General features: G+C 46.0%; 1 protein-coding gene across 4 annotated transcripts in view; it reads left to right on the top strand.

The window, feature by feature from the left end:
* The window catches only part of PRRC2B (proline rich coiled-coil 2B), a 33,349-nt gene extending 13,183 nt beyond the window's left edge, over nt 1–20,166 (top strand). Inside the window, exons 14-31 of one of the 4 annotated variants that reach the window (XM_057371594.1) lie at nt 260–479; nt 1,108–3,171; nt 3,303–3,502; nt 4,185–4,330; nt 4,768–4,909; nt 5,516–5,598; nt 6,267–6,455; nt 6,595–6,789; nt 7,220–7,306; nt 8,248–8,352; nt 8,916–9,108; nt 10,290–10,387; nt 11,056–11,183; nt 11,779–12,016; nt 13,411–13,587; nt 14,251–14,342; nt 14,905–14,986; nt 15,387–20,166. In XM_057371594.1, coding sequence (XP_057227577.1) covers nt 260–479; nt 1,108–3,171; nt 3,303–3,502; nt 4,185–4,330; nt 4,768–4,909; nt 5,516–5,598; nt 6,267–6,455; nt 6,595–6,789; nt 7,220–7,306; nt 8,248–8,352; nt 8,916–9,108; nt 10,290–10,387; nt 11,056–11,183; nt 11,779–12,016; nt 13,411–13,587; nt 14,251–14,342; nt 14,905–14,986; nt 15,387–15,527 — 4,580 coding nt within the window. In that variant the 3' untranslated portion in view covers nt 15,528–20,166. Of the gene's footprint in view, nt 1–259; nt 480–1,107; nt 3,172–3,302; nt 3,503–4,184; nt 4,331–4,767; nt 4,910–5,515; nt 5,599–6,263; nt 6,456–6,594; nt 6,790–7,219; nt 7,307–8,247; nt 8,353–8,915; nt 9,109–10,289; nt 10,388–11,055; nt 11,184–11,778; nt 12,017–13,410; nt 13,588–14,250; nt 14,343–14,865; nt 14,987–15,386 lie in introns of all 4 variants that reach the window. The other 3 variants (XM_057371591.1, XM_057371593.1, XM_057371590.1) reach the window with 3 other exon arrangements.
* Nucleotides 20,167–20,704: the final 538 nt, after the last annotated feature.

Below are 20,704 nucleotides of genomic sequence, written 5' to 3'. Positions count from 1 at the left end.
TGGATTGCTTGATCTCAAGCCAGCGACGCTGTGTAGTGTCTGTGTGGGCTGGGCTCTGAGCGCTGTGTCATCGTCTGTATGGCTCCAGGTGTATTTCCCAGCTGTGCATTTTCCAAGCACARGCTCCCCTCTGCCAGAGAGGTTTCCATGGCTGCACTCGCCTTCTGCCTGAGAAGGGGGGGAGTCAGTCTAGTAGATCGTTAAATTCTTCTTGTCTTTGAGATCCTGGTGCTAATGGCATGAACTCTGTCGTGAGCAGGAATGATGAAGCCCATGATTCAGCAGGACTCCATCAGTGGGAGCAGCTGTCGATCAGAAGATCAGAACTGTCAGACAGGGCAGACAGAGAGGAAAGCTGCTCCTTTGGATCCTGTGCCAGTGTGGGGCCAGGACAGCTACTCATCTCTGCAGAGCAAAGGATACTCCCTGTCACATCAAAAACAGGCTGACAACATGAGCGTGGAGGGGCTGCATGCCAGGTGAGTGCAGAATTCCCATCCTCGTGCATGCTGGGATGGGAGGTGCTCCTCTAAGTCATCCACTGAAAAGCAGGTGTAGAGCTCACCTGAAGGATGTCTGTGGAYGGGCCCAGGTACTGATCTGGGAGCATCCTCACACTCTTGAGTGTTCTTGCTGTGGAGGTGTTTAMTGACTGAGCTATTCAGAAGTTTTCTGTCTCACCAGCTTGGAGCCTATTTCAAGGGAGGCAATTTGGTACTTGTCATTTACATGGGAAGGTATAAAAACAAAGGGTCAAAAATTCTGATGCTTTCTCATTTTTTCCTATCTTTTTTGGGCATTCTAAAAACAATTCTTTGTTTTCTGATCTCCACATTGTTGGAGGTTGAATCTCCCTTTATTTCTTAAGTTTGTTGCCTGTCGTAGGAACTGTTTCCTTTATCATGCATTGACTTAACAAACCAGGCAGTACAGGCCTGGGGCCATAGCAGCTGTGCCCAGCATTTTGGTATTTATAGGCTCATTGCCTCATGATTTAGCAATCCAGTTTATTTCTTTTCACCTCTTGTGTCCAGCCTGGGCCCTTAGAGATGTGCTGTGCTCTGCATTACCTGAMTTTCCTTTGTTTGTTGTTTGTTTYGTTCTCAGGAATGAAAGTTACTCTSCTTCTGGAAGGCCAGAGAGCCTGAGCACTCAGAGAGATCTTTTTGAGGAGAGAGGGGAGGAGTATTTGAATGCTTTTGACAAGAAGGCCCAAGCAGACTTTGACAGCTGCCTGTCWTCTCAGAGGATAGGCCAGGATCTCTTGTTTCAGCATCAGGAGAGTGTGCAGGAAGCCTGCTCTGCTGGCAGCCGCCATGCAAACCTGAGGTGTTCGCCCCTCGAGCCYGATTTTATCCAAGCAGAGAAAAAGCCTGAATATAATGGTTGGGATATCAGCCACCATCAGAAACCTGCAGAGACGGCAGCAGAAGCTGCTGAAGAAGTGCCCCGGGATGAGCAGTCATTCAGTGCTGACCCATGGAAGAAAGAAGGAGCCAGTACCAAACAGGCCACGGAAGAAACACCAGAGTGGACTCCTGAGAGCCGCAACACCAGCGGGCAGCACCAGGAGCAAATGGGAAGGACACGGCGGTCGGGCCCCATTAAAAAACCAGTCCTGAAAGCSCTCAAGGTGGAAGAGAAGGAGAAGGAGATGGAGAAGGTTAAACTGGAGGGAGAGGACAGCTCACACTCGCTGAAGGAGAAGGCAGCTGTTCAGAAGGTAGAAAATGAGTCGGATGACTCTGCCGCTTTGCTGAACTCCACGCGTTACCTGCTGGATGACAAAGCTTCTTCCCAAACCAGCCTTGCACGAGAAGCTGAGAAATCCCAGGAAGAAGAAGAGGAGGAGGAGGAGGAGGAAAAGAARCCAGAAAGAACCTGGGAGAACAAACTATCCAGAGAGAGCAGTGATCTCCCTCCCACAAAAAGAAACAACTGGATCTTCATTGATGAGGAGCARGCCTTCGGTGGGAGAGGTCAAGGGCGTGGGCGAGGGAGAGGCTTCAGAGAGTTTACTTTCAGAGGCCGAGGGACAGTTGTGAGCACCAGAGGGGTCTACAACAACCAGAGGAGCAGCCGGGGCCGAGGGCTCCGGGAGTTCAACCAGCCAGAGGATTTCCCCAGRGGCAAACCAAGGCGCAGGATTGCCAGCGAGACACACAGTGAAGGSTCAGAGTACGAGGAGCTCCCCAAGCGTCGCCGGCAGAGGGGCTCAGAAAACAGCAATGAAGGCTCTGTGCTGGACAGGGAGGACAGTGATTTGAAAAAGGGAGACTTCAAAGAATCTTGGAGGTCAAACAAAATTTATTCAGATGATCACAATAGCCTGGATCCTAAGATGAGGGCTCCGAGAGCCTTTGGGAGGTCACTGCCACCAAGACTGAGCAACWCTGGCTATGGGCGAAGGGGGTTCATGGGTAAGGAGCCCACGCAGTGGCAAGGCAGGAGTGGGGCAGGAGGGTGGCAGGARTACAACCACACCTCCCCATCAGACACTTTTGGGAGCAGACAGCAGTCGGACAGGGACTACATTCAGGATTCTTACAAACACACRGATTCCTTCTCCAGCCGTGTTTTTGATGAGAGTCATCTGGATGACAAAAGGCACTTTTTCCAGGAGGATTACTCAGCAGATCAGGAGAACATAGAGAACAGGCCCTTCAGGAGGCGGCGTCCCCCCCGCCAGGATAAGCCCCCACGGTTCAGGCGCCTCAGGCAGGAGAGGGAATCTGTTGGGCAGTGGAACCCTGAGGAGGGAGGTCCCAACCTGCTGCCCAGCCAGTGGCCAGGCAGACCCAAGCTGAGCACTGCAGAGAAGAGCAGCATCTCGGGCAGGCGCTCTCCTGAGCTGTCCTACCAGAACTCTTCAGACCATGCCAACGAGGAGTGGGAGACGGCATCCGARAGCAGTGATTTCAGCGAGCGGCGGGAGAGAAGAGATGGAGTTCCAGAGAGTGAGGGCCAGCTGGAAGGTGGTCTYGGCACTGGGAGCTTGGGAGAGAAGAGGGAACTGGCAAAGAGGAGCTTCTCAAGCCAGAGGCCACTTGTGGACAGGCAGAGCCGCAAGGCTGAGCCAGCAGGGTTTGCAGACCAGTCGGTCAGGACTGGTGTGGGAGCAGCTTCCMGATACGAGAGCCAGCAGAACGGGACCCTGATCAAGAGCAAAAGGTAAAGTTGTTTCCTGGTCTGTGATCTGATAGGCAGATGTTGAAGCAGTGATCATACACACCACGTGTTTTGTTGTCGCTTTTACTTGTATTCACTGACAAAACGAAATCCTTTCCCTTCTTTCTGCATAGGTCTCCAGAAGAAGGAGGCGGCCTTGGCAACACCAGTGGTGGGAGCAGCCACTCCCTTTACAGCTTGGATAGGGCCTCCCATGTGAACTCAGAGAGTGGTGATGGACCAGGTAAAAAGACAGAGAAGGAGCACAAATCCACTGCACAAAGAGCAAGTGAGAAGGGAGAGGCCTTGTCGCAGTTTGAACTGAGTTATGGAAGTGAGTATCTTAATTCACTTGTTTCTTTGAGAGGGTCACACATTGTGCTTGACTTAAAGCCAAACTGATCCAATCCAATGTAATTTTGAAGTATCAGGTTAGGGGCTTTTTTCAATTTATTTACAGAAACAAGAAAATTCTTGTRTATCTAAATAGAAAAACATGGAAGGTAAAATTGTTAAGTTTTAAACGCAAACTTTTCAGCCTCATCTGACAGTGTCTCTAATGTTTCTTCTATAGAAACTTTGGTTTCAAGGAGAATATTTCCATCTTTTTCCCTAAGCTGTTAATGTGTTTTGGGCTTAAAATTTATGTTGTGTGAAGGAAGTTGAGGGAACGTCCAGAGAGGAGAATTTGAGGAAGAGCTGATGTCAGGGCAGCAAGAAATTAGTATCTCTGAAAAGATAATTATCTGAGCTACCACACAGCTCCCATCCCCAAGCTCTCTAGCTGAAGTTTTTCCTTTAAACAGAGGAAACAGCCAAGTCCTGCAAGTTAAAGTGACTGGTAGATGACTACAGATTACCATGATTTTGTTTTCAAAACTTAGCTGCCTTATTGCTAGGTGAACTTAATCGTTGTAGCATGGATCCTCTTTGGAGTGCACTCTGTTAATTACTGCAATTTTAAAGCTTCATATGCACACATGTATACTGTTTTTTCCCCTGTGTGCTGTGTTCAGGTACTATCATTGATAATCGGGTGTCRAACACAGCAGAAGAGAATGAAGTTGGTTCTATGGCAGGGGAAGGCTTCATTGAGGTTCTTACTAAAAAGCAGCGTCGTTTGCTGGAAGAGGAGCGAAGGAAGAAGGAGCAGGCTGCTCAGGTGAGGAATGGAAGGCAGAAAAGTTGGACCTCTTACATTGTTTGGATTGCAGTCAGAGAAATGGTGCCCCAGAAAGTGTTCGTATGAATAGAAAAACACACAGCTGACCATGCCAGAAACGGTATTGGGCCCCAGAAACATGTTTAGGGCCACTGGTCTGAAAAGGAGAGTTTGATTTCTGACTGTGCTTGGCTTGCAGCAGAATTGTTAATTGGGAGTTAAGTTTCTCGAGTGGTCTTCGTCCAAAGCAGCATGGCTCACTAAGCCGGCTGCTCGCTGTGGTTGGTGGGATATTGGGCAGCAGGAGCAGTGGAGGACTTTGCACTCTCGCTGTGTTATTGCCAGAAGAAAACTTYGTGCTGCAAAAGCTGGCTTTTTTCAGTCTTGTTAGACCAGGGGAACCTCCCAGTCTGACACCTGTGCCTTCCCTGCCACAGGCACCAGCTAAGGCCCGCGTCCTTCAGTCACGCATTCCTCCTCGATTTGCTAAGAAGCAGAACAGCCTGTGCTTGGAGCAGAGTGATGTAACAGTGTCTGGAAACAGCCTGGGCACAGAGATCTGGGAGAGCAACAGCCCAGGTGAGTTTGGGTCTGTTTGTTCCAAAGGATTTCACRGAGCTGGGGAGTCCTCTGGGCTATGCAGCAAGGGATGGGGTCCATGCTTCAGTAGAGACAGCCCTCTCCTGTSTGATGCTGGAAGTGGGAGAGGAGCTAGCAGCCATTTGAGTAGCATCTGTTCTAAGCTCTACTGTTTAGCCATCCTGCTCCTGTTGCTGGCCATGTCAGTCTCCTAATCTGTTTCTTGGGTCTTTATGTCACATTGAGATCCTACTATGCAGCATTTTCTAGCTGGTTGGTACGCTCTGTCTGCTTGAGATATTTTCTTACTTTGCCTTCCTACATTTTCTGATCTCTTAGTTAGTGCCTCCCTTGTTTCTCTCTGTCCTTTCTCCTGTTGTTTTCATGTTCCCTAAAAAACCTCCTTCCTGTCCTCTACTCTCACTTGTCATACCCTGTGTTGTCTGCTGCATCATGTCTCAGATATCTGGGCAACACTTAACTTTCTGAGGTGGTGAAAAAGTCCTTTCTCAWGTCTAGAAATGGAAGGTTAATGGTGTAATGTGTACAGGGTGTGCTCACAGCTGTGTTTCCAACAACTGAACCCTGCCCTCCATTCTCTTCCAGCACTTTCCGTTCAGTCTCCTGGCAGTGATTCCTGGAGCAAGCCTGTAAATACCTTTAATGGCACTGAGTCTAGCACCACTGAGGTGAGTGACACCTAATGTACCCTTCAGGTATTGTGTGTATAAAGCATTAATGCAGGTGGCTTTCATGCTTCTTGTTGCTCCATCTGTGCTTAGTGACTCTCAGCTCTGCTTGTGCCATTTTAATCTGTCTCTGCAGTTACAATTTGAGCTTGACAATGCTCAAATCTGGACCTAGAGAGCTAGAAATCTGGAGTAATTGCGTGGTAGAGCTATTCCAGGGTTATGCTCATCACTGGACGCAGACTGTGGTCGAGGAGGGTGGAATCCCATAGGTCCTGTTTGTGCCTCGGGCCTGTGAGCAGTGTTTGGCTATAGCCTTAATGCAGGGAGGGCAGAGGAGYTCCTGAACTCTGGAGACCAAGAGTTCAAATTTGGTTTGGGTCACGTGTGAAGTGAATTTGGCAATCTCAGCCTAGCTGCTCTGTGGGACACCTTTTCCTTRTTCTGAAGCCAAGGTGTGGTTGGTGCATCAGTTCACCTGTCTCAGGGCTGTGTAGAGCTGAAGGAGCAGCCAAGGGGTGCTGCAGGTCAGGCCCAACTCCTTTGCAGTTAACCAAGGTGGTGATTTGAAAAGGGGACATGGTCTTGCTGTTTTCTGGGATGTTTTTTCCTCGGTGGTGCTGGGTCGGAGTTCGGGGCTTTAACACATTTCGTGCTTTGCATAGCAGGGATTTAAAGGCAGCCAGGGGGATAGTGGCATTGACTTGAGCGCGGAGTCTCGGGAATCCTCCGCGACCTCCTCTCAGCGCAGTTCTCCATATGGCACCCTCAAACCAGAGGAGATGAATGGGGCTGGCCTGGTGGACCCAAAGCCTGACTGCCAGAAGGAGCAAGTGCAGAAGCAAACTGATAAAAAGGTAATCTGGATTTGCAGCCAAGTCAGAGCGCAGAGTGAGAGACCTTGTGAAGTGGTTGTGTTGTTCTTGATAGCATTTTTAAGGCTTGAGGTTGGGTTATTCGGTCTTTGTGTCTCAGCCTCTCTGCTTTCCTGTTAAGGATTCAGATCAAGGCTCAGGACAGAACAAGGAACACAAGCCTGGACCAATCGGCAACGAACGCTCCCTGAAAAACAGAAAGGGTTCGGAGGGAACGGAACGGCTGGAAGGGAATATTCCCCCTGTTAATGGGGTGGAAATTCACGTGGATTCTGTACTTCCTGTGCCACCCATTGAATTTGGAGTAAATCCTAAAGTGAGGATTGAATTTAATTTTATCTTCTTGGTGATTTGAGCTTGTTGAGACATAAAAGGTGGTTTGAGGCAGAAGGATTATTTTAGAGAAGCTTCGAGCTGTAAATTTGCCTTAGATGTCATTACTGACACTAACCAGTTACTCAAGATGTCCTGGCAAACATGTAGTATCCACTTGGAAATACTGTCCCAAGGACCAACTGGGGTGGTAACAGAGCTGAGGGAGAAAGCTATGGCCATCTAAGCCTTTGTGTGCTTTTGGGGGTTGCCTGCTGCTGAATGCTAAGAAGGGTCTTCTGTTTCCAGCAAAACTTACTGCAGGACAATCCTTAGTTTGTAGTGTCATGATTCAGGCTGAAGTCATTAACCATGTAAAACAGATGGGAGGTTTATGGACTTCAGTCTGAATTTTGTGTATTTTGYTTTTTCAGGACTCTGACTTCAGCTTGCCACCTGGTTCTGCCTCTGGCACTGCAGCTAACCCTGTCACCAAATTGCAGGATGCCTTGGCCAGTAATGTAAGTATTTTTTTCTTTTGGCATTGATTCATTGGAAATACTCCTTTGGTAAACCTCAGAGGCTTCCAAAGAGAGCAAGCATGTTTGTATCTGAATTCACACTTCATGCTTAGGCAGCACATGCTACTGAAAACCTGTGCCTTCGAGATACCTTGGTAAAATGAATGTCACAAACTCAGAAGTGATACAGGGAACAAGTTCATTACCATTGTCACTTGTGTAAAGCCATCTCAAAAATGACCAGTCTCTTCCCTGAGACACACAAGTGTTGGACATGGCCATGATGCAGATAGTGGCATGTTTAGACCCAGGCTGCCCACCTTCCTCAGAAGGTCTCACCTGCTGCAGCAAGGCAGAGAACTGTAACTTGCTGGTCAGGCCYTTTTGGAGCTTTCCCAGCTTACTCCAGCCATCTGGGTATTTCATCATTCTRTGTGGAAGAGTGAGCACACTAAAAGCCCAGGTGGTAGCTCAGCTGTGGACAGYGATGTGAGACACACACAAAACTGCTTTTGAAATGTCTTCAAGTTTATAGGCTGTTCAGTTTTGATTTTGGAGATTTGTCTTAAAGGGTGTGTTTCTTTTTAGAAATGGTCTTTCAGAAACAGGTTTTATCTGAAACTTAAGGTAGTTTCTAAATTTGGCACAGGAGGGAGAACTCYTCTGCAAATGGAAGTTCCTGGATTAAATTGATGTTTAAGTGGAAGCTGGTACGTTTCAGCATAAAAGGGTGTCTTTRCACATAACCAAAGCTTCCTTTATTGCAAGAGCAGAATGGATCATGATTTAATGTCRTGCTTGACTTGTGCAATACCACTGGGGACTGAATCCTTTGAGGTGCAGTTACGGGAGCTGCCCAGCTGGACCTCTGTTGGGCTTGGTGGCTCATGACATTCTCCTAAGAGTTTACAAGTACTCACCTTCTACGACTCTCCCCTCAGGCAGGGCTAACGCAGTCCATTCCCATCCTGCGAAGGGATCATCATCTCCAGCGCTGCATCGGCCTSAACCCCATGTCCTTCCCCACTGCAGACCTTACTCTTAAGGTAAGGAAGCTGAAAGTGTGTGGATACCATGTCTCTATGGGCAGAGTAATGARGGGTTGAGAGAGCTCCAGAGTGTTTTGTTAAATATTGCTAAACCTTTGGTAGCTTCTATAAAAGTTGGGCATATCTGCTATTCAACATGAGTGTGTATTTCAAGTCCTGGGTGCAGAAGTCCTTGCCAATTGTAGAACCAGTGTAACAGTTTTCATATATGATACTGGATAAAGTGGCTGCTCTGGGAGCCTGATGGTGTGAAGAGAGGGGCAAAAACCAAACAAAACCCAACAAAATGTACAAACAACAATAACAAAACCAAATAAACCAAAACAATAATCACTCCACCCCGAACCCAAGAAGCTCAGCAAATTCCAAGGGGTTTGAGTGTTTGTGAAGGATTCTTGCCCTTAAAAATTGTGGAATTCCTTGACCTCAGACTTGCCAGCTTTCCACTGTGCCTAGACTACAGAGAATTTGAACTSATAAGACACAGATGAGCAACTCTAGGCTTTGTTATTGCCCTCCCCATTTGAACTGTCTGTAGTTACTGTCCTTCATTTCTGTAGATGGAGTCTGCTCGTAAAGCTTGGGAAAACTCTCCGAGTTTACCAGAACAGAACTCCCCAGGAGGCGCAGGCTCAGGCATCCAGCCTCCTTCCAGTGTTGGAGCTTCCAACGGTGTCAGCTACAGCTCTTTTGGTGGAGTTTCTATGCCTCCTATGCCTGTGGCATCCGTAGCACCTTCTGCATCTATTCCAGGTACCTGCAAACTGCAGCAGCAGCAGCATTTGCATTGTCTGGTTGCTATCTGGGTGTCAATCTCTGGTTCTAGTCGATGAGAGCGTGGTGAGAATAGATTCCATGTAAAATAACTGGCTGGCTGGTGTTTGGCAGATTTTTAGCAACTGAGGCAAGACAGAAAGAGTGACTGTCTCCCCACTTTGAGGAATGTGACTGGTATAAGCTTAAAACAAAGATAGCTTTCACTGTGTAGTGTCAGGTCTCTCTSATGTCTCAGTAGTAGAGCAGAAGGGAAGAGACCCATGGCTGAGAGGCTTCAATAATCCCAGTATCAGCAGCCAGCATTCCTCTCCTTTTTTTTTTGCCATTGAAGTCACAGGTTCTGAGCACCTTTTTTTTGGCTCTTATAGGTAATAACAACAACTGGCACRTAGCTCACAGGACTCTGGSAGGGGRAAAGGTGTTGCTGTCCTTGAGTTAYAGGAAAAGCTTTAAATCAGTCATGTTACTTTGTGTAACTAGAGAGCGCATCTGGAATGAGGAAATGTATTGGATTCTCTGACTCCTGGGTCCCAAAGGGCTTCTCATGTATGCACTATCTTACGTCTCAATTCAAGAGCAGAGTGAAATGTGTAGTGACTCTGTTATAAGCTTCCCCTTGGTAAACAGATTGTTCCAGTCAGGTGATTTCCTTTCTCACCCACCCTAACCTTAGTTCTTAATCTACACAGAAGCTCAGGTGTGGTAGTGGCACAGCAGTTACTAACTGGTGCCACCCTTGGGGTGAATGTGGCTTTTAGATCTTATGTGTCAGCATTCTAAACACCACAGTTGCTCTTCCTGTCCCTCTWAGCTGCAAAGAAAAGATGATTGCAGAGTAGATTTCTGGCATTTAGGAGCAGTTTGYAGTACAGGTCACCAATTTCTGAACTGCTAGTGTCTGACTCTTGTGGAGGTGGGAAACCTGCRTTTACGTTTAGTCTCTTATGGAAAAGGTATGATTAATTCTCAGCAGTCCTCAGATTTGGTGTGTGGACATAGGACAGATGGTGTGTGGACATTTACAGATGCTTCTAAATAGGTACTGTGTTGGTGTTGACTTGTTGAGAGGTAGAAAATAATCTTGACCTGCAGATCTCTGCAGTGTACTGTATTTCCTGTGTACCTTCAATTTACAGCCTGTCTTTTCTGATGCCCAGGTAACCATATTCCACCCCTGTATCTGGATGGCCACGTGTTTGCAAGTCAGCCCCGCCTGGTCCCTCAGACGATACCTCAGCAGCAAAGCTACCAACAGGTAAGAGCTTGCAAGTCGTTTTTTAAGGAGCCTTCAGAGTGACAGTTAAAAAATGAGGTGTAATTTTTTCCCTTTCATAGCCCTGAGGTGTARTTTTTCYCTTTTGTAGCCCAAAGGAGCTTAGKTGTGGCTCCCTTTAGGYTCCTTGAGTGCTGCTTCCCAGTGGGTGTCAAAGGTGGTTGGTGTAGCTGAAGGGAGGGAATTGAGWTTTTCCCCTTTTGCACCAGTGCCCTTGGATTGGGTTTAACTTAAGCAGGTGCTGAGGCCTCTGTGTGAGATAAAGCGACTTTCAGTAAATTCTACAGTCAGTCAACACTGATGAGTAATTTCACTAGTAATTWGGGTGGTGATAGGGCTGGGGAGAGCACTGTCAAGGTACAGTGCAGGCAGGTGAGAGCTGGGATTGTCAGTGCCTGCTCTGTGTGAGGAGCATGTTGGTTCCCTCRTGTCCATCAAACACTTTTTCCAGGCATCAGTCTCTGGGTGCCTGTGCAGTGCTTTCCCTGGCACTGCTGCTGTTCTGTGGAATGAAGAAGGGCTGGGTAAAGGCAAGGTGTAGGTAATTACTATGGCAGATTGATTTATGCAGGAAACTGATGGGTTTTTAACAGCTTTGGAGAGTTTCTGGCTCCTCTTGCATCTCTCAGTCATGTTAATTTATTCTGCAGGCTGCTGCTGCTCAACAGATTCCCATTTCCCTCCACACGTCCTTACAGGCCCAAGCTCAGCTTGGACTRAGGGGTGGTCTGCCTGTTTCCCAGTCCCAGGAGATGTACAGTTCCATACAGCCCTTCAGGTAACTGCTTCCAGTTTCCCTTTGCTTGTGGCCTACTCTCTTTTCTTTCTGATGCCTGTGTACCTTGATCAGGTACTCCACACTCTTCTTCCCTTTGCCTTTTGTTGGAATGCAGTTTCTTTCCCCTAACAGCAGTGCCAGTGTAGGGAGCCTGAGGGTAAAAGATCTGAATTGGTACTTAGTACCTCAAAAACCTAAACACTGAGGTTTACATAAACTCTTTATATTAGCTAGAGCTGTTGGAATCTTTAACTTCTGTTTTTWTCCTGCTTTGCAAWACTGCTGCAGACTTTTGGTAACCCGAATCCTCCCTTAACTGCTAATCCACACGTTGTTGTGTGGGATATTGAAACATAAATACTAGATACTACACAGTGTTGTTCTCTTGAATATTCCTGCAACACAAGGATGTGGTTGTAAAGAAGTAAAAAAACCCTTGTAACTAAAATGGAAAGTAGTATCACAGCTTATTTTTAAGCTGTCAGTTTAGCTGTCTCAGACCTGATTGCGGGCCAGATATGGTTGGCAGGGTGTGTGTTTGTACAGTCTCCAAAGGTTTTCTGCATAATGACTCGAGGATGTTTTTCTCCTGCAGGTCTCAGGTGTATATGCACCCCAGTCTGTCCCAGCCCAGCACCATGGTCCTGACAGGAGGCACTGCTCTGAAGCCTCCATATTCCGCCTTCCCAGGCATGCAGCCCTTGGAGGTGGTGAAAACCCAGTCTGGGTCCCCCTATCAGCCCATGAACGGAAGCCAGGCACTGGTTTATGAGGGGCAGATAAACCAGGCTGGTATGGGAGCCTCCCAGATGATGGACTCTCAGCTCACACAGGTTAGGAGCAGGGCTGGTGAGCCACTCCTTTGGTCCAGACTAATTCACAGCCACTTGTTTCTGAGAATGGGTTGTAACATGTCTGTCTGAACTAAACTCTTTGTAAAGAGGCAGAAGATTTCGCTGAGACACTGTTCTGTGAACCGTGGTTTCACATACGCAGCACCTTATTTAATGAGATGGTTGTTAATACCTTGTCTGTCCCTGCTGAGATGTCGTTTTGTAACTTGGAAGTCAAACCTTCCAGTGCTGCATGCATAGGAGGCCATGATGCAGTGGTTGTCCTAAAAGTACCTCTTSTGAGAGCCAAATCCCAATCATCTCTCCCATCACCTCAGCTTCCAGGGCAACTAGGAACTTGTATTAAAGGCTCATCTGTCTTCTCAGTTCATTTGTCGTCCAAGCTTTATTTACAGCTTCTGCTGATCTGGCTGTTTGGCAGAATCCTAACAGAAATTTCAATGTGTGAAAATGTTTTAATAAAGCATGGTTCACATAAAAACATTGAATTCTACTGTGAGCATAGCTGTGTTTTGTGGTCATGTCCTCTGATTCTCTTGAGATATTTTATAATTTTATTAAACTCATCTTACGTTTATCTTGTGCAACTTGTTAAGGTTTATTTTTTGTTTCAGAGGGATTATTTTGTGACTGATGTAAAGARTTAATTGTGAAAGTAACTTAGGTGAGGAAAATAGAGAGAATACTGGCAAACTGAGTATTTGAAGAAAAACTTCATCCATCGTAAGGGAGTAAATTGGTTTCTTTTACCAGMCTTAGATTAGTTTATTTATTTATTTTAAAGTGTTGGTAGAACATCCCAAATCCAACAATTGTGAGAAAATGAGAGGGAACAGGAGGCACTTCAGCCCAGAGCTACATAATTTTTTGTAATTGTTCTTAACGTGTCCATCATTTGTTTGAAGCTCACGGCAAAACATGGAACTGAAGTCCCCATTGCTTATCTAGAGGTCCAATCCTCAAAATATTTTGGTGTAAAAGTGTAGGAGACTTTCTGGTTTGGGCAGCAAAGGTGAAAACAAAGTGCCTGACACTGCGCTGACACTGCCATTGTATCAAGGGAAAACAGACCCAYGAAGTGACCGTGAGGAAGACTGGGAAACTGGGCTCTAGGAAAGCCCCTGGATGGGGGCAGTTTTGTTCACTTGGTGGCATGTTAAAAACCCATCTGATAAAGGTGTTGGCAGCGCTGCCAGAAYATCCATTTCAGTGTGAAAGTCCCTCCGTTACTGTGATTTGCATTTATTCCCTGCCAGACTGCACTGTTTGGGAGCTTCCTTTGGCAAGGCTGTGCTTGCAGGGTATTGGGAGGCAGCATGTCAAACACGAGACTGTTACTGCCACTGAGGTAACTACGTGTCCTTGTCACGCAGCTGACAATGCCTGTGCCTGGCTCCCAGCTGCCTCTGCCCCGCTACGGCTCTGGCCAGCAGCCCCTGCTTCTGCCACAGTCCATCCAGCTTCCTCAGGGGCAAAACCTGCCTGTAGGAGCTCCCCGAAGAATCCTCCCTCCTGGATCCCAGCCTTCTGTTCTTGCTGCCAGCAGGGAGGTAAGGATTAACTCCTGGTGCTGCTCATGGCATTCAGTAACCCCTCCTGCGTTGAAGTGTTACTCCTTGCTTGTTAAAGGGGAGAATGGCTTSTTTGGGATCCTTAAATACCCAAGCCAAGGATTGCTGTTAAAATGAAGGAATCCTTTTCCCCTCATCTCCAAAGTGCAAGCCGGCAGTTTTCAGGTTTTGCTGCTGGTCATTCTGTTTCCAGGGAGCCACATCTTACCTTGATCCAGTTTGGAGTCTCCAGTTTTATTACATGTTTACACAGGTTTCCCCAGAGTGCTTGAGGGGTGGTGAGCTCCAGACACAGTTGGAATACTGCCCAGATATTTCACTCTGTTGTGAAGCTTGTCCATTTGAGTAGGTATATTAATGTCATGTCTGGTTTGATGGATTCATATCATACGTTTGTCTATTATAATGGAGAGAGCACAGCAGTTAACTTCCAGGTTCTGTATCTGCTTGTGCTGCTGGCTTGGTGCTTTAATACAAACAGATTATTTCACTTACAAGCCTCACTTTCTTCACCTGAAAAATACTATTTTTAATGGGCACAATGGGGAGAAGGGCAAAGATACGGCTTAAGTGTTTCTATGAAGTAATGAGTGATTTGTGAATGCAAAGATGATACTCTCTCTCACTCATTTTCCTCTGTAGTCCTCCCAGATGGAAATGAAAGGGTTTCATTTCTCCGATGGTAAACAGAGCATGTCCTCCGGAGGGTCTGTACCATCCCCACACACGTACAGGTGAGAGGTTTACAGAGTTTGGGCTCCTTAGTCAGCATGGGGGAGAAACACGTGGTGCACCATCATCCCTGTACAAGATCCACCTGAGTTTCCRTGTCTAGAATGTGCTTACTTCAGTCCAAGTACTTGTGTCTAAATGCATGGTCATGGCTTTCATTTTGGGTGTGGGTCAGCACATTTGTCTGATTTGGTGTTTTGTGGAAAGTGCATAAAGTTACTTGTTCACTGAGTCTCAAAGGCTGGTATTGGTGTGTGCTTTTGTTCCTTGTGAAGGTGGGAAATTGGAGGATCGTTCAATAAACGTTCGTGGTCCTAAGGATAGGTATGCTTGTGTCTAGACACATCAGGTCATGGAGGCTTTTAGAACATGCAGTTGCTTAAACTTTTTTCTCGTAACCAACTCTTGCATTGTCATTTGCACTGTGGAGCTCACTGATCTGCACAGCACAGACTTGTGCCCTGTCTATTGCTGCTTTGCTGTCTTTTTCTTTCACACATGAATAAGGTTCTCATTCCRTTGTAGAATTTACTCCATGAATGTTGTCGACTCTTCGATTTCCAGGCCTAGCTCTGCCAGCCCCAGCGGGAAGCCGTCGGGACCAGCAGTGAGCATGGGCTCTGTGCAAGGACACTATGTACAACAGGTAGTGTACCTGAGTTCTTTGTACAGCCCAAAAATAACTGCTCTTCTACACTGTTGTGCTTGTGTCTTGGGCTGCAGAGGAGAGGCAGAAAGGCCTGTGTAACTGAAGCTCCATGTGGGAGCTGCATTTTTCCTGCAGTGATAGTGGATAGGTGGGTKTTCTGTTGAGTCCAAGAGTAATTCTCTGATTTGAAAGTCAAGAGAGATCAGAGGATTGCCTGTTCTGCTGTGGAATTTTTATGAGTTACTTGCATTGCCAGATATGCGAGACACAGATTCTTAAATGTGAAATGTTATAGGAGAAAATTTGATGTCTTGCATGAATRGTGGTCAGAGTTTGCTTGTTCTGCCTGCCTAGAGGTGCCTATCCTATCTAATGCTTTGGTTTTGTGTGTCAAAAGGCAAAGCAGCGGGTGGATGATAACAAAGCCAATCTGGGAGCAGTGAAGCTGCAAGAAACAGCCTCCACAAACCAGATGAAGCCAGTGCGCACAGGAGCGATCAAACCTCAGGCAGTCAAAGTGGAGGAGAGCAAGGCCTAGGAGCACCTCTGATGCCCRGCTGGTCCTGCTGCCTGAGAGGCACCACAGCTTAGACTGGACCCCACTGGATCTCCTGAAAATCTCACCAGATTTATCCCCACCCCACACTGACTGACTACAGCGACATCATTCAAGCCCCTCTCCCAACAAAGCAGTTTGAAACAGTGGATATGACATTGACCTGCTTGCTTTAAAACCAACCAATCATGTGACTTTTAAGTGGCTTTAGCCATTTTTTTTTTATTTCCCCCTCCCCATGCCCCATCCACAGGTAGCTGTGATTGCTCACTTGGCAAAGCCCGTCCTTCTCCTTCCCTACTTCTGTCTCAGCAGAGTGGCTACTGGGGGAGAGGGGTTAGTTTGAGGTTTTTCATTTTAAAGGCAGCTGAGGTTTTTACAAAAAAGCTGTATCTTTGTTTATAGCAGAACTTTTATATGTTCTCTCATTCCCCCTCTTCTTTCTGCTTTCCTCATTCCTTTCGGAAAAGAATTCCCTTCAGCTAAAACGATGTTCTGACAAAACTCTGCTTAGTTTTGTATATGGTTCTGTGCTATGTTGAGAGTTCGAGTTTGTTTGGGTATATTTCCCCAGATGCTTTAGCCTTTCAGACTATTTGATTAAAAAAAAAAASAAGACAGTTACGGCATTTGTTAATTTTTCAGTATTTTTGTTTTAAGCTAGAAGTAGTGCTTGTRTTAGGAGTAAATGTGTACTAAAGAYWTATAGTACATCAGTGCATAAATCCTGAAACTTGCACCACTTCAACACAGCTTTGGGGTATATTGTGCGCAACAAAATTTGGCATTTGCATTTTAAGGGAAAAAAAACCCCACCAGATTTCTGTTGCAAGCTAATACAGATCTAGGTGTTTGATTTTTCCTTTTTGTGGGTTTTGGATWTTTTTAGTGACTGCAAAACAACACACCAAAATGTAAATCATAGATTTACAAAATGTAACATTTGTTAGGAAAAAAAATTCTCCTCACAGCACATGGGTCRGAAGAGTTGGCTAGTGCCAACGGGTCTGTATGGACTACTTTTTGTAGTTGTGATGCTCTCTCATGCTCCCTGCCTTGGCTGCTCGAGTTCTTCGTGTCTCCTGAGACTTGTCCTATATTGTGTTCATCCCTTGGGGCTGCTCTCCTAAGCTTTGCTCTTTTCCCTGAGTCTTGCTTTCTGTTCCTCTAATCCATGGCCTTTTGTGAAATTTGCATAGAAGCACGTTGGTAAGGGAGCCCCTCTGCAAGGCAGCCGTTTTAGCACACTTGGAGCCTCCTGTTGGAACCGCGTGGTTACAGAGGCAGTTTGGAATCATCCTTCTCCTCTCCTTCCCCAGGTGAACAGCAAAGGGTTCTTTACTCTGATGCAGTTGCATATAGTGTGTGTACAGCATCATCACCTCACCACTCCTCTCCAGTTTTTGATGATCTACACAAGGAAGATCCCAGTGGGAGAGGTTGGGTTTTATTTCTTTGGCTGTTTGGTTTTGGTTTACGTGTGTGCGCGTGTGTGTGTGTGTGTGTGCGTGTGTACGTAGATTTTTTAGGATGGATTTACAAGACCCTAAAAGGGCTTGGAGTCCTTCACCTGATGCTAGTCTAAAGTAAAAACTACTTTCAGCTAACTTGGTTTGTGTTGTTTAGCTCTTTCAAAATGTAAAGTAGGCTGGTCACTCTGAAGTGAGGGACAGAACCATTTTTGGAGATGGTTGCTTGCTCACGGGCTGTGYGTTGGCCTCTGCTGGGTGGCAGAAAGTCATTTGGTGGTGGTTCCAAAGAAGATATTTTGAACAAAGAATGTATTGGGGAAGGGATCTGAAAGGTGTTCTTGTTTCTTCATTTGCTTTTTTTTTGTTTTTTTGCCCCTCTCCCCTTTCTGCAAAAAGATCCTTTGTAACTTTGTAAGGATGCATTTGAAGTTTTAAGCTAGGCATAAATATGATTTTTATACAGTAGCTTTAAAGAGCTTAGAAACCTAAACTAACTTAGGCATAGTAATGTCCCCTCTCCACAGGTGTCCCCATGGATCATGGCAGAGAACCCRAAGGGAAAGGGATAGGATGGTACTTTAAGAAAAAATAAGAGCTCTTTTTTTCTTAGGTTTTATGGATTTTTAATTTCAGAGCAGAGTGTGCCAGCATCTCTCTAGCATCCTCTTTAAAGTACAGGGTTTGAGATTTAGCTACAATACTTCCCCAACCTTCAGACATCTCCCAGACTTGCATCCTCATCTGCTAGTCCTGCTCCCAGTGTTTTCCAAAGATTGCACCACCAGTAAGTCATCCCACCCTCGTTTCAATTTTCTCACCTGAAATACCATTAACAGCAGAATTGTCTGTTTGGGATTTTTTTTTTATTATCCTTCTGCCCAGCTGGCCCTAGCTAATAYGAGCCCAGAATCTAACTAATGGCTAAAGAGACTTACCTGAGCCCCCCTCTTCTCATCTCTTTCCTACTCTAGACACACTACTTCAGCTTTACAATGACACTAACCTCCTTCCTCCCACCTGTATGACTTCAAAATGGTCAAATGTGTTGGAGGAACTGGGTTATTGCAAGATCCAAGTTACTGCAGTCCCTCTGGTGTAAATGCCATCAGAACTACAAAACTTCCTGTTGAAAAAGGTCACCCTTCTTTCTCTTTTAATCCCTCCATTCCTTCCCCCAACAGAATAAAACACTAGAATTTATTTATACGTATTTGATGTTGTAGGTCTAGGTGAAAAAGTAATTGTTTCACTGCTCTATTTATATATTATGTCTGAATTATTCTGTGCAGGAAAGGCCAAGAAATGCATGTGAGCTTCATTCCATTCCTCACCTTTGCGTGACTGTCAGCTGCAGTTGGCAAGACTCTCTCAYTTAGTGGAGTTTTGTGTGATGGAAAACAGTTTTAGAGCCCAAATTTCTACGGTGCAATATCTTTCTCTGGCATATATTTTTGCTTGTTTGTTTGTTTGTTTAAAGCTAGTCCAAGGTTAGTGCAGTTTGTGGTGCTCTGGGGTCAAAAGGAGAAGCCTCTGATCCTCAAAGGAGCAGAAATGCCAAGGGAGCTGAAACGCTGATACAGATGCAGCGTGAAGAGGAGGATGGAGATGCACAGAATGTGTCAGTACGGTTACAGAGGGTCCTGCTTGCTGTCTGCACTGCTGAAGGGTTGATTTATTGCTGATTTATTCCTTTGTGAGTTGCTTTTGCTTTGACTGGAAGTCAGCTACCAAATTGCCGGCTCCTTCTGCTGGGAAAGGCAGGGTGCAGTGGGAGGGAAAGGTGGAATCCATCTTTCCAGCAACAGCCGGGTGAAGCAGGAATCTCCAGAGGCTGAGTTTGCTGCTAATGTTCAGCAGAGGGTCTGAAGCACCTRCCTGTGTGATCAGTTCCCTGTCACACAGTGACAGCAGTGACAGCAGCTCCACTCAGTGCTGCCTTCCTTGCCACTTCTGCTGTTAGCTCTTCATTTAAAAACAAATCAACATTGAATGGGAAGTGAAGAAAAAAAAAGGGAAAAAAGCACTTCAGTAAAATTTCAGTGACAAGCAGAAGCAGCACAGTCACAGGTATTGCTGTTGATGTTCCATAGCTTGCTCCTGGCTGTGCCAGCTGTGCAGTGTCAGCACCTCTGGATGTGTTTGCTGCCCGCTGCACTCCGTGCGTGTGGTGTTCACGCAGAGGCTCTCACTCCACCCACACCTTCCTTGCAGGAATGCTGCAAAGCTACAGCTGCCCTGTGGTTCCTGTGTATTTAGAATAGGAATTCAAAATGAGCCGAGCGTTTTTGCTGTGTCTCACCCCTTGGCTTCTCCATTCATGTTGCAGTCAGCATCCCTGCATGCCAGGACCTCCTTCTGTTGCATTTTATTAACCCTCCCTTTTGCTCCAGGCTGGTTAAGCGCAGGTTAATTCCTTGTGGCGTTGGTTCTTTTTTATTCAGCAGCCCAGTTTCTTCATAAGAAAGTTGYATTTGTGAATAAAATTTAATTTACAACAGCCACCAGTGTGCTTAGTTGTGGCCCGTGGACAGAACAGGAGTGTTTTACTGAAGCAAAAGAAAGACTAAGTAGAGTCCAGCTGTTTTTGTTTCTTTTAATCCAAAGACCACCAGGTTTTCCCAGTGGCCATAGACACTCCCTTGGGTTTAGTGGCTTGTTCTGGCTGCTCCACATGTCCTTGACTGTTCCCCCAGGAATCACAGCTGCAGCAGTGAGGCGCTCACCCTTTAGCATGTCTCAAGGCATTGTCCTTAGCTGGAATCTTCCCTCTGGTTCTGTATAAATTGCATTTGTTGTTTCTCAAGGGGATACTGTCCTCCTTAAAGCTTTTAACCTCATGACCTGTATAGTAAATTTTTTTTGGCCTTTCCTCTCTTTGTCTTTTCATGTAGACCAGATATTTGAAAGGGCAGACGATGGATAATTGTGTAACGTGCAACCTGTTTATATTTTTTGGAAACTTTAACTCGGACCGGAATTAGAATCACGGAATCACCAGGCCAGTTGCGGCACACTCTTTATTGCCCTTCTCCTCGTTTCAGTACCTATTGTTTCTCCTTTCAAATATGTGATTGTATTAGCTCTTTCCATATGAAAGAATTCTCCTTATTTAAATAAAAAAAAAATTAAAAAAATAAAGCAGGTTATGCTTTTCTCAAACTCCCCTGTCCCTTGTCTGGTTATTTTGGTTAAAAACTTGTTTGTTTTTTTTTTTTCATTTTTTTATTTTTTTAGTTTGTGTGAATGGCAGTGGCACAGCCCTGATGTCCCAGAGTAGGGATGGGCAGGCACCCACTGTTTGGGGTGCAAATCCTACATGCAAAAGTTTAAATCGCAATCTACAATATTTCAGTTATTGCAAGATAATCAAGCGTTCTATAACTACATCTGAATTACAAAGAAAATAAGAACAGTAATTAYTTCCCAATCATGTTTACATAACCAAACTTCTTCTACAAGTAAGACAACATCATATTATGATGCACCATACATGGCATCTATTTTTAATCCCTGTAATATGTGTTTATCACACCTGGTGGATGGTTCTGACCATGATCTCAGGTGCGGGCGGGTCCCTCACGGCCGCCATGGCGGGGACACCGGGCCCGCTCACGACACGCGGCCGTTGCCATGGCAACACATCCGGGTTCTGCGGTTCCCGCCCCCGCGGCGGTGCGTGCGTCTGAC

This window comes from Malurus melanocephalus, unplaced genomic scaffold (assembly GCF_030028575.1).
Source record: "Malurus melanocephalus ecotype Western Australia unplaced genomic scaffold, MMel_1.1 scaffold_149, whole genome shotgun sequence".
Taxonomy (NCBI): Eukaryota; Metazoa; Chordata; class Aves; order Passeriformes; family Maluridae; genus Malurus; species Malurus melanocephalus.
The sequence above is the reverse complement of the archived record's forward strand: the minus strand, read 5'-3'. Positions and strand labels throughout refer to the sequence as shown.